Genomic DNA, 13,011 nt, shown 5'->3' with positions numbered 1-13,011 from the left:
TAATTCGAATTTTAGGGGTCCCAGAAGAAGAAGAGAAAAAGAAAGGGACTGAGAAAATATTTGAAGAGATTATAGTGGAAAACATCCCTAATATGGGAAAGGAAATAGTTAATCAAGTCTAGGAAGCACAGAGAGTCCCATACAGGATAAATCCAAGGAGAAACATGCCAAGACACATATTAATCAAACAATCAAAAATAAAATACAAAGAAATAATATTAAAAGCAGAAGGGAAAAGCAACAAATAACATACAAGGGATTCCCCATAAGGTTAACAGCTGATCTTTCAGCAGAAACTCTGCAAGCCAGAACAGAGTGGTAGGACATATTTAAAGTGATGAAAGGGAAAAACCTACATCCAAGATTACTCTACCCAGCACATATCTCATTCATATTCAACGGAGAAATTAAAACCTTTACAGACAACCAAAAGCTGAGAAAATTCAGCACCACCAAACCAGCTTTACAAAAAATGCTAAAGGAACTTCTGTAGGCAGCAAACACAAGAGAAGGAAAAGGCCTACAGTAACAAACCAAAATCAAGTAAGAAAATGGTAATAGGGAAATAAATATCAATAATTACCTTAAATGTAAATGGATTAAATGCTCCAACCAAAAGACATAGACTGGCTGAATGGATACAAAAACTAGACCTATATATATACTCTCTACAAGAGACCCGCTTCAGACCTAGGGACACATACAGACTGAAAGTGAGGGGATTGAAAAAGATATTCTATACACATAGAAATCAAAAGAAAGCTGGAGTAGCAATTCTTATATCAGACAAAATAGACTTTAAAATAAAGACGATTACAACAGACAAAGGAGGACACTACATAATGATCACGGGATCAATCAAAGAAGACGATATAACAACTGTAAATATTTATGCACCCAACATAGGAGCTCCTCAATACATAAGGCAAATGCTAGCAGCCATAAAAGGGGAAATCGAGAGTAACACAATCATAGTAGGGGACTTTAACACCCCACTTTCACCAAGGAGCAGATCATCCAAAATGAAAATAAATAAGGAAACACAAGCTTTAAATGATACATTAAACAAGATGGACTTAATTGATATTTATAGGACATTCCATCCCAAAACAACAGAATATACTCCCTTCTCAAATGCTCATGGAACATTCTGCAGGATAGATCATATCTTGGGTCACAAATCAAACCTTGGTAAATTTAAGAAAATTGAAATTGTATCAAGTATCTTTTTTAACCCCAGCACTATAAGACTAGGTATCAGTCACAGGAAAAAATCTGTAAAAAATAGAAACACATGGAGGCTAAACAATACACTACTAAATAACCAAGAGATCACTGAAGAAATCAAGGAGGAAATCAGAAAATACCTAGAAACAAATGACAGTGAAAACACGATGACCCAAATCCTATGGGATGCAGCAAAAGCACTTCTAAGAGGGAATTTTATAGCAATACAGTCCTACCTCAAGAAACAAGAACTGGGCTTCCCTGGTGGCACAGTGATCGAGAGTCCACCTACCAATGCAGGGGACACGGGTTCCTGCCCTGGTCCAGGAAGATCCCACATGCCACGGAGCCACTAGGCCCGTGAGCCATGGCTGCTGAGCCTGCGCTTCCAGAGCCTGTGCTCTGCAACAGGAGAGGCCACAACAGTGAGATGCCCGCATACCGCAAAAAAAAAAAAAAAAAAAAGATAAAAAGAACCATCTCAAATAAACAACCTAACCTTACACCTAAAACAATTAGAAAAAGAAGATTAAAAAAAACCCAAAGTTTGTAGAATGAAAGAAAAGGTCAGATCAGTTAATAAATGAAAAAGAAATGAAGGAAACGATAGCAAAGATCAATAAAACTAAAAGCTGGTTCTTTGAGAAGATAAACAAAACTGATAATGCATTAGCCAGACCTATCAAGAAAAAAAAGGAAAATACTCAAATCAATAGAATTAGAAAAGAAAAAGGAGAAGTAACAACTGACACTGTAGAAATACAAAAGATTATGAGAGATTAATACAAGCAACTATATGCCAATAAAATGCACAAACTGGAAGAAATGCACAAATTCTTAGAAAACCACAACCTTCCAAGACTGAACTAGGAAGAAATAGAAAATATAAACAGACCAATCACAATAACTGAAATTGAAACTGTGATTAAAAATCTTCCAACAAACAAAAGCCCAGGACCAGATGGCTTCACAGGTGAATTCTGTCAAACATTTATAAAGAGCTAACATCTATCCTTTTTAAACTCTTACAAAATATAGCAGAGGGAGGAAAACACCCAAACTCATTCTATGAGGCCACCATCACCCTGATACCAAAACCAGACAAAGATGTCACAAAAAAAGAAAACTACAGGCCAATATCACTGATGAACATAGATGCAAAAATCCTTAACAAAATACTAGCAAACAGAATCCAACTGGACATTAAAAGGATCATACACCATGATCAAGTGAGGTTTATCCCAAGAATGCAAGGATTCTTCAATATACACAAATCAATCAATGTGATACACTATATTAACAAATTGAAGAAAAACCATATGATCATCTCAATAGATGCAGAAAAGTGTTTGACAAAATTCAGTATCCACTTATGAAAAAAAAAAAAACCCTCCAGAAAGTAGGCATAGAGGCAACTTACCTCAACTTAATGAAGGCCATATATGACAAACCCACAGCCAGCATCATTCTCAACGGTGAAAAACTGAAACCATTTCCTCTACGATCAGGAAGAAGACAAGGTTGTCCACTCTCACCACTATTATTCAATATAGTTTTGGAAGTTTTAGCCACAGCAATCAGAGAGGAAATAGAATTAAAAGGAGTCCAAATCAGAAAAGAAGAAGTAAAGCTGTCAATGTTTGCAGATGACATGCTACTCTACACAGGGAATGCTAAAGATGCTACCAGACAACTACTAGAGCTAATCAATGAATTTGGTAAAGTAGCAGGATAAAAAATTAATGCACAGAAGTCTCTTGCATTCCTATACACTAGTGATGAAAAATCTGAAAAAGATATTAAGGAAACAGTCCCATTTACAGTTGCAAGAAAAATAATAAAATACATAGGAATAAACCTACCAAAGGAGACAAAAGACCTGTATGCAGAAAACTATAAGAAACTCATGAAAGAAATTAAAAATGATACAAGCAGATGGGGAGATATACTCTGCTCTTGGAGTGGAAGAATCAACATTGTGAAAATGACTATACTACCCAAAGCAATCTACAGATTCAGTGCAATCCCTATCAAACTACCAATGGCATTTTTTACAGAACTAGAACAAAAAATTTCACAATTTGTATGGAAACACAAAAGACCCCGAATAGCCAAAATAATCTTGAGAAAGGAAAATGGAGTTGGAGGAATCAGGCTCCCAGACTTCAGACTATACTACAAAGCTACTGTAATCAATACAGTTTGGTGCTGGCACAAAAACAGAAATATAGGTCAATGGAACAGGATAGAAAGCCCAGAGATAAACCCACGCACATATGGTCACCTTATCTTTGATAAAGGAGACAAGAACATACAATGGAGAAAGGACAGCCACTTCAGTAAGTGGTGCTGGGAAAACTGGACAGCTACATGTAAAAGAATGAAATTAGAACGCTTCCTAATGCCATACACAAAAATAAACTTAAAATGGATTAAAGACTTAAATGTAAGGCCATATACTATAAAACTCTTAGAGGAAAAGATAGGCAGAACACTCTATGACATAAATCACAGCAAGATCCTTTTTGACCCACCTCCTAGAGAAATGGAAATAAAAACAAAAATAAACAAATGGGACCTAATGAAACTTAAAAGTTTTTGCAAAGCAAAGGAAAGTTTAAATAAGATGAAAAGACAACCTTCAGAATGGGAGAAGATATTTGCAAATGAAGCAACTGACAAAGGATCAATTCCAAAAATTTACAAGCAGCTCAATATCAGAAAAACAAACAACCCAATCCAAAAATGGGCAGAAGACCTAAATAGACATTTCTCCATAGAAGATATACAGATTGACAACAAACACATGAAAGGATGCTCAACATCTCTAATCGTTAGAGAAATGCAAATCAGAAGTACAATGAGGTATCACCTCACACCTGTCAGAATTGTGATCATCAAAAAATCTACAAACAGTAAATGCTGGAGAGGGTGTATAGGAAAGGGAACTTTCTTGCACTGTTGGTGGGAATGTAAATTGAAAAAGCCACTATGGAGAATACTATGGAGGTTCCTTAAAATAAAAATAGAACTACCATATGACCCAGCAATCCCACTACTCAACATATACCCTGAGAAAACCATAATTTATAAAGGGTCATGTACCACAATGTTGATTGCAGCTCTATTTACTATAGCCAGGACATGGAAGCAACCTAAGTGTCCATTGACAGATGAATGGATAAAGAAGATGTGGCACATATATACAATAGAATATTACTCAGCATAAAAAGAAACTAAATTGGGTGATTTGCAGTGAGGCGGATGGACCTAGAGACTGTCATACAGAGTGATGTAAGTCAGAAAGAGAAAAACAAATATTGTATGCTAACACATATATATGGAATCTAAAAAAAAAACAATTGTTATGAAGAACGTAGGGGCAGGACAGGAATAAAGTCGCAGACATAGAGTATGGACTTGGAACACGGGAAGGGGGAAGGATAAGCTGGGATGAAGTTAGAGAGTTGCAGGGACATATATACACTACCAAATGTAAAACAGATAGCTAGTGGGAAGCAGCCGCATAGCACAGGGAGATCAGCTCGGTGCTTTGTGTCCACGTAGAGGGGTGGGATACGGAGGGTGGGAGGGAGATGAAAGAGGTAGGAGATATGGGGGTATATGTATATGTACACCTGATTCACTTTGTTATAAAGCAGAAACTAACACACCATTGTAAAGCAATTATACTCCAATAAAGATGTTAAACGACTCTACAAAGTTCTTTTTTTTTCTTTTTATGGCTGCAAATCTTGTGATGGGAAGAATATACTATCCTGGTTCACCCAATCATGTCACATGAGTCCTTAAAAATGGAAGAGGAAGGCAGAAGATTGCATCAGAGAGCTGCAGTGTTAAGAAGGACTTTCATGGCAGTTTCTGTCTTTAAAGGTGAAGAAGAGAGCCAAGGCACTTAGGCAGCCTTTAGAAGTTGCAATAGGCCTTCAGCTGATAGCCAGCAAGAAAATGAGGACTTTTTTGTGTGGAATGACCAAGACACGGATTTTTCTCCAGAGCTTCCAGGAAATTATGCAGCTTTGTCAACACCTTGATTTTAGCTTGATGAAATGTGTATTGGACTTCTGGCATCCAGAATTGAAAAGTAATAAATTTATGTCAATAAACCACTAAGTTTGTGGGTTTTTAAAAAAATTATAGCAGCAATAGCAAACAAATGCTTGTGGTTTGGTTTTTCTAATCCAATTGGAGTGCTGAATTATTGATTCCAAGTAAAGGATAAAAGGTTAACTCTGCATGTTGTAACCCCTAGATCAACCACCAAAAATTTACATGAGGAGATATAGTCAAAAATCACAATTGATAAATTAAAATGTCACACTAAGAAAATGTTTAAATCTAAACAGTGCGGGAAAGAGGAAACAGAACAAGTAGCAGAGGAAACAAACAGGAAACAATAAAATCCTAGACCTAAGTACAAACATATCAATTATTACATTGAATGTAAATGGTCTAAACAAACCAACTACAAAGTAGAGATTGTCAGAATGGATTTAAACAGCAAGAAGAGAACTGTTTTAACTGTGACATGTATACAAAAAACAATAGTTCAGTACTGGCACAAAAACAGAAATAAATATCAATGGAACAGGATAGAAAGCCCAGAAATAAACCCATGCACCTATGGGCAATTAATTTATGACAAAGATGGGAAGACTGTAAAATGGAGGAAAGACAGTCTTTCAATAAATGTTGCTGGGTAAAAGGGACAACTACACGTAAAAAAATGAAACTAGAACATTCTTTAACACCATACAGAAAAATACACTCAAAATGGACTAAAGACCTAGATGTAAGACCAGATACTATAAAATTCTAAGAGGAAAACATAGGTAGAACACTCTTTGACATAAATCGCAGCAATGTCTTTTTCTGTCTCCCAGAGTAATGGAAAAAAAACAAAAAAGAAATGAGACCTAATTAAACTCAAAAGCTTTTGCACAGCAAAGGAAATCATAAAGAAAACAAAAAGACAATCCACAGAATGGGAGAAAATATTTGCAAACAATGCAACTGACAAGGAATTAGTCTCCAAAATTTACAAACAGCTCATGCAGCTCAATATCAAAACAACAAACAACCCAATCAAAAAATGGGCAGAAAACCTAAAGAGACATTTCTCCAAATAAGACATACAGATGGCCAAGAGGCACATGAAAAGATGCTCAACATCACTAATTATTAGAGAAATGCAAATCAAAACTACAGTGAGGTATCACCCCACACCAGTCAGAATGGCCATCATCAAAAAATCTGCAAACAATAAATGCTGGAGAGGGTGTGGAGGAAAGGGAACCCTCTTACACTGTTGGTGGCAATGTAAATTGGTACAGCCACTATGGAGAACAGTATGGAGGTTCCTTAAAAAACTAAAAATAGAGCTACCATATGATTCAGCAATCCCACTTTTGCATATATATCTGGAGAAAAACATGGTTTGAAAGGAGACATGCACCGCAGTGTTCAGTGCAGCACTGTTTACAATAGCCAAGACGTGGAAGCAACCTAAATATCCATCGACAGATGAATGGATAAAGAAGATGTGATACATATATACAATGGAATATTACTCAGCCATTAAAAAGAATGAAATAATGCCATTTGCAGCAACATGGATGGACCTGGAGATTATCATACTAAGTGAAGCAGGTCAGACAGAGAAAGACAAATAGCATACGATATTGCTTATATGCAGAATCTAAAAAATATGATACAAATGAACTTATTTACAAAACAGAAACAGACTCACAGACTTAGAGACATGAACTTAGGAACTTACGGTTACCGGAGTGGGGGGGTGGGGGGAAGGGTTGTGGAGAGGGATAGATTGGGAGTTTGGGATTAACATGTACACACTGCCATATTTAAAATAAAATGCCTTTCCATGAATAAAAATAAAAGAAAAACAACAGACCTTCAGAATACAGAAGTAAAGACTGACATAACTGAAAGGAGAAATAGACAAATTCACAGTTATAGCTAAAATACGAACACCTGTTCAATAATAACAAGTAGTAGAATATAAAAGAACTAAACTGTCAACCAACTAGATCTAATAGATATCTATGTAACACTCCATTAAATGCAGATTGACTAAAAATATTTCTAGATGAACAGAGAAACAATCGTTTTGAGCATATTTGCAAGTTAAACTATAAGATGTGAATTAAATAATGTACTTGTGTCTTGCTAATGTGAAATACAAATTTATGTTTAGAGTAGCAGTTTTAAAAGCAGCATAGAGTTGTAAAATACTTAAAAATTTTAAAGCAGGAATGACCCAGGATGAAATGAATTTAAAAGCTGGGTAACATTGTAATATTAAATATTTACTCTGTGTGAAGCATTATTCTAAGTACTTTTTATGGACTAACTCATTCAGTCCTCACAAGATCCCTATGAGGTAGTTATATTTAAACTTATGTATAAAAATGGAAATTATAATGAGACAGCTCTTAAGTAACTTGATTTAAGATATCAAAATATGACCTTATGATAGTATTATCAGTAGTAATAAAAAGTAGCTTTTCCTGACTGAACACTTTCTCTGTATCAGATACTCAGACACTGGGGCTTAACACTTTATCGCATTTTGTCTATAAACTAGGTGATACAATCCCCAGTGGATAGGTGAAAAAATTGAGACTTAGTGTGATAGTACACCTAAGTAGAACATAAAAAAGTAAAATTCCAACCTGTGGAGTCTGTCTCTAGAATCCATTCATCTCCGCATTGCCTACTGAAGATAACAAGTTCATCCTGGGATGCTGTAGAGCTGTAGAGTCATATTGTCCTGATCTTCAGAAGGCAGTGACTTCCCAATGACTAAATATCCTGGGCTGGGTACAAATGCATGAAGTCCTTGATTTTTGAAAATGCTTTTTGCCATGGTTCTTGGTCTTTTTTGTCCTCAACCAAATGTGGCAATGTGAGTGCAGGCCAAATTAGAGTGACTTGATCACACTGTACTTTTTCATATTGGAAAGATTTATTCTGAGGCACTTGACACAGAGAATAAGGGTTATTGCTCCAAATTTGATTTTAATCTGGTTCCTAATGCGTCCGCCTTGTTATATCTTAAATTACTTCCTTTCTTGCATGGCATTCACCATAATGTATCATATTTGTCTGTGAAGCATTCCTATCACTCACACCCAACTGTTCGTGGGAAACATTTTCTCTAAATCTTTCATTCTCAAGCTGCAGCTCTGAAGGTGGCTTTTCTTAAGATTTCCATTCTAGAAGTTTTGCCAGTTCTTCTGATCTGGTACACTGGAATAAGGGCAGACCTCTCACCCTTATTTTAATATAAATTTTAAAGATACTAGATGGAATCCTAGTTGATATGAGCAGTTGTTTGTCCTTCAAAGTGCACACTTAACTCTAGAAGGGAAGATGATAAGCTTAAAGCAGGATTGACAAACTACAGTCTGCTGCCTGTTTTTATAAATAAAGTTTTATTGGAACACAGGTACACTCTTTCATTTTGGTATTATCTGTGTTTCCTTTGGTGTCACAACAACAGAGTTGAGTAGTTTGACCACCATCTCACGCTCAAAGTCTACAATATTTACTAACTGGCCTTGTACTGAAATTGTTTGCTGACTCTGGGTTTAGAGACATAGAAAGGGACTCCCTTGAACATACTGGTTAAAAGATGCTGTTATTTTTCTAGTAAATGTCTTTTGCTCTGCTTTCTCTTGAGAGGAGATAAGAAAGAAGCCTTCTTATTTACTTTTTATTTTTATTCCTGTTTTTTTTCAAGGTTTAATAAGGTATAATTGACAAATAAAAATTGCATATATTTAAGGTATACAGTGGTCAATTTAATATACATTACAAAATGAGTACCACAATCAAGTTAATTAATATCTCCATCACCTCATATACTTACCATTTTTATGTGTGTGTGTGTGTGTGCTGAGAACACCTAAGATCTACTCTCTTAGCAAATTTCAAAAATACATGGTGATTATAAAAATAAAAAAGAAAAAGATGAGTGTTGGCCAGGGTGTGGCGAATAGGGAACATTTACACACTGTTGGTGGAAATATACATTGGTCTAGTTATTACGGAAAACAATATGGAAGTTCCTTAAACAACGAAAAACTAGAATTAAACCAGCTATCCCATTTCTGGGTATATATTCAAAGGAAATGAAATCAGTATCTCCAAGAGATATCTGCATCCCTTTTCACTGCAGCATTATTCACAGTAGCCAAAATTTGGAAAAAAACCTAGATGGCCATTGAAGCATGAATAGATAAAGAAAATGTGGTATATACAGTGGGATATTAGTTAGTCATAAAAAGAAGGAAATTCTGTCATTTGCAGCAACAAAGATGAACCTGGAGTGCAATGAGTGAAATAAGCCAAACACAGAAAACAGTCTTTTAATGTCACATTTTTTGTGTCAACCTTATAGTTTCATGCGTTCATTGCTCTAACTTTTCTGTAACTACTCTGATAAAAAGATCTTAAAAATTCAGTTCCATAAGAATGCTTTTCCTGATATTTGTAGATGTTACCAATCAAATGTTTCGATCTTGATCACTTAATGGAAGGGTAAGATTCTTGAGTCATGTTTTCCACTTTGATGTGCCCTGACAGCAACTTCATGTTCTTTCTTTTTGTCTTCTCTTTCCTAGGAAGGGCCTGTAGAGACGCACTCTTTCCCAGAGTGACTTCCTGGGTCTTCATGCAGCCATGGATCTGGATAAACCTTCTGTCTGGGACTCGTTAAAACAGCGGACCAGGCCTTTGTTAATCAACCTGAGCAAGAGGAAGGTGAAAAAGAACTCAGACAAACCCCTGGACTTACGGGCCAGGCATTGTCTGGACCGTCGCCTCAGCCTCTCTGTCCCTGACCTCCTGGAGGCTGAGGCCTTGGCCCCCGAGGGGCGGCCTTACTCCCGGCCCCAGTCGTCCTACACCTCGGTGCCTAGCAGCCTGTCGACGGCAGGGATCGTTCCCAAAAGTAGCAGTAGCTCTTTGAAACAGTCTGAAGAAGAATTGGAATGGAGCCAGGAAGAAGCAGGCCACTTCCATGTAGTGGAAACAGACTCCCAGGAGACCTATGCCTCTCCTGTCGAGGACAGGAGGGCTTCCAGCAATGGCATCTTTGATGTGCTCCAGAAAACTCCCCTTGGAGAGGATGCGCCAGAAGGGCCAGAGGTGAGACCAGGGCTGGGCATTTTCCTGTTTGTCTCTCTTTTTTCTTTTTTTAAAAGTGTATTCAGTGCCCTTGAAAAATTTGGTTAGGATTTATTTTTGTGGTTAGCTTGCATGGAGAGGATGTCATTTATAAGAATTTAAACGAAGGTAATATTGATTGCACCAAGTGTTCCCATTTGTTTGGGGGTTGACCTCTATGTCTTTTAAAAGTATTACAAATAACCTTCCTAGAATACTTCAAGGCATTAAAAGCCCTGTTGGATGAGTTTTCCTTTTTCCATCTCCTGGCAAAGAAATCAAGAGCATAACTTTAACTTTTTGCTGAAATGTGTGTCTGTTTCTATCTCTCTGTCTCCACTACCCACAGACAAAAAAGCATATTCACATTCCTAAGAAATGTAAGAATATGTGTCTTCTTTTGACTGCCAGAGAGTTGGAACTCTCTTCTCCTTCACAAGTACGTACCTGCGTGAGTGTCTGCTCCTGTGCACACTTACCTGTGGGCAACTTCACTTGCCTCCTCTAAAAATGAAAAGAAAGCCAAATATTAAAGGAAACAAATTCTTATCAATTCAGTGATTTTTGTAAAGCTTTAGTATTTCTATAAGGTAAAAATAACCAAATATAATTATGCGGCAAATATTATATTTCTAGGATGAATTTAATTTAAATGTAATCATCAGATGACCAACTATAACTATAAGGATAATCGGTTTAATCAGTTTTTTAAAAAAATCTTACATTTATGGCACTGGAAGTAGGTTCCAGTGTTGAGGCAATGGCTTAATTTTTTTATATTCTAGGTTAGTGTTATAATTATGGACAAAACTGGTTATTCCACTAGGAATTTTGATTTTATTTTTAGAACCAAAGCCTCTTAATTATGCCATACAATTAGATTTCACTGGGGAGTGGGACTGTGGATATTTGAAGACCATATTCTTTCAGAAGCATTATTATGTTAAGATACCATTAACCATTAAATGACTTAACTATTAGTTTCATAACCATTAACATTTGTGAAATTATTTTTGTAACATTTTTTTATGATGTTTACTGTTATTTGTAAATTTGAAATATATTTTTCCACTAATCAAAATATAAATTAAGTGAATTTTTAAACGTAGTTCCTAATTCATAGTTTAGTATGAAGGAGGTAAGATGTTAAATTGTATACTAATGTTAATCTTTATCTTCTTGTTACTTATTAACTGACCAGAAAAAAAATAGGAGGGCTTCTTGGCCTTGATAGGCTAACAAACTCAAGTTAGAGTAAGTTGTTTTAAAAGTTAGTGCTGTTAAACTATTTCGCTGACTATAAATATTTAATGCCTGCTCTAACTCGGGCATCATAAAGATTCTATTGGAAATAAGAGATGGATAAGAATGTGACCCTGCCTTCAAGTTGTGATCTATTAGGACATAGCTTAATTGTAGCATAAGAGGCAAAGAGATATTGGGGCTGGCTGTCTGTACAAAACATTCAAGCCTTTCTCCTGGCAGCTCAGAGGTTGGAGGAGATCATATGTGGGGATCCAAGGGCTTGTCATGTGTGAGACAGTGTTCAAGTTGGCACAGAGGATAAGTAGGATTTGATAGGTGAGGAAATATGACAAACACAGGCCTGAAGTGTGGATGGGTGGTGGTCAAGGGTGGTGAGCATTCTGCTCTTTCTTGAATGAAGGCTGGAGGGCTTTCTGACATGACGTGTATCTGCAGTGACTGTGGGCTGTGCTGAGGGCTGTCAGTGATGTGATGGTGGAGGATGGATGGTTTGCAGATGGGTGGTAGTGGTTATTTTCTCTTCTCCAGCTAAATGCAGAAGAGCTTGGAATGTGCAGTCCTTTAGGTTATTCTGAGTAGTGTGATTTAACTCAGCCATTAAACAAACAAACAAACAACAACAACTAAAAACTTCTTTCTTGAAAAAGAATCTGCTTCTCTTCTCCTGCCCTAAAATAATTGACATAGACAGACTGAGTCTGCCTTCCGTGGCCCCTCATTGCCATTTATCTGCTTGGTGAGCTGTTTGCAGAGGATGGAGAGACAGGGCTGTAGCTCATCAGGCCTGTAGCATCACTTGTGGTCAGGTGTACTATCTCACCTACCCACTGCTCCTCCCCCGTTCCTCTCCCTCCCCCTGTATTGGGTGGGCTGCTCCCACTACCTGAGGATCCAGTTCATCACTTGGCACAGAAGTTAGCCCCTCCCTTGCTTCTCTTTTGCACTAGGCTATGTTAATTTTCGGGTGGTGTGACTGGGGAAGTCTTGTCTAACTTGTCTTTGCTCAGGGCCCAGCTCCGTGCCTGGCCCATGGTATGTGCTCCATCAATGTTTTTTTAATAGAGAAATCAATGATGGCAGTGTGTGCATTCATAGGGCTTTTCTTAGTGTCTTCTCTTTGACTTCTCTTCAGTTTATTATTTAAAGTCAACATTATTTTGTGCTGTTGGAAAAAACTCATCATACCATCAAGGAACTCTTTTTATATAGTATTGACTGAAGATATAGAGAGATTTAGACAGGTGTAGAGCCCAAGTTGAATACTCATTTAAAATCTGAATTTATTATCTATGAATTAAAACATTT

The 13,011-nt window shown here is 36.8% G+C and overlaps 1 protein-coding gene across 8 annotated transcripts in view; it reads left to right on the top strand.

Moving 5' to 3' along the window:
• Positions 1-13,011, top strand: part of MCTP2 (multiple C2 and transmembrane domain containing 2) — a 252,690-nt gene that overhangs the window by 50,840 nt on the left and 188,839 nt on the right. For all 8 annotated transcript variants that reach the window (XM_019945844.2, XM_033852092.2, XM_019945842.3 and 5 more), the window contains one exon: positions 9,897-10,422. In XM_019945844.2, coding sequence (XP_019801403.1) covers positions 9,955-10,422 — 468 coding nt within the window. In that variant the 5' untranslated portion in view covers positions 9,897-9,954. The remainder of the gene's footprint in view (positions 1-9,896; positions 10,423-13,011) is intronic.

The sequence above is a fragment of the Tursiops truncatus genome, chromosome 2 (genome assembly GCF_011762595.2).
Source record: "Tursiops truncatus isolate mTurTru1 chromosome 2, mTurTru1.mat.Y, whole genome shotgun sequence".
Lineage (NCBI taxonomy): Eukaryota > Metazoa > Chordata > Mammalia > Artiodactyla > Delphinidae > Tursiops > Tursiops truncatus.
The sequence above is the reverse complement of the archived record's forward strand: the minus strand, read 5'-3'. Positions and strand labels throughout refer to the sequence as shown.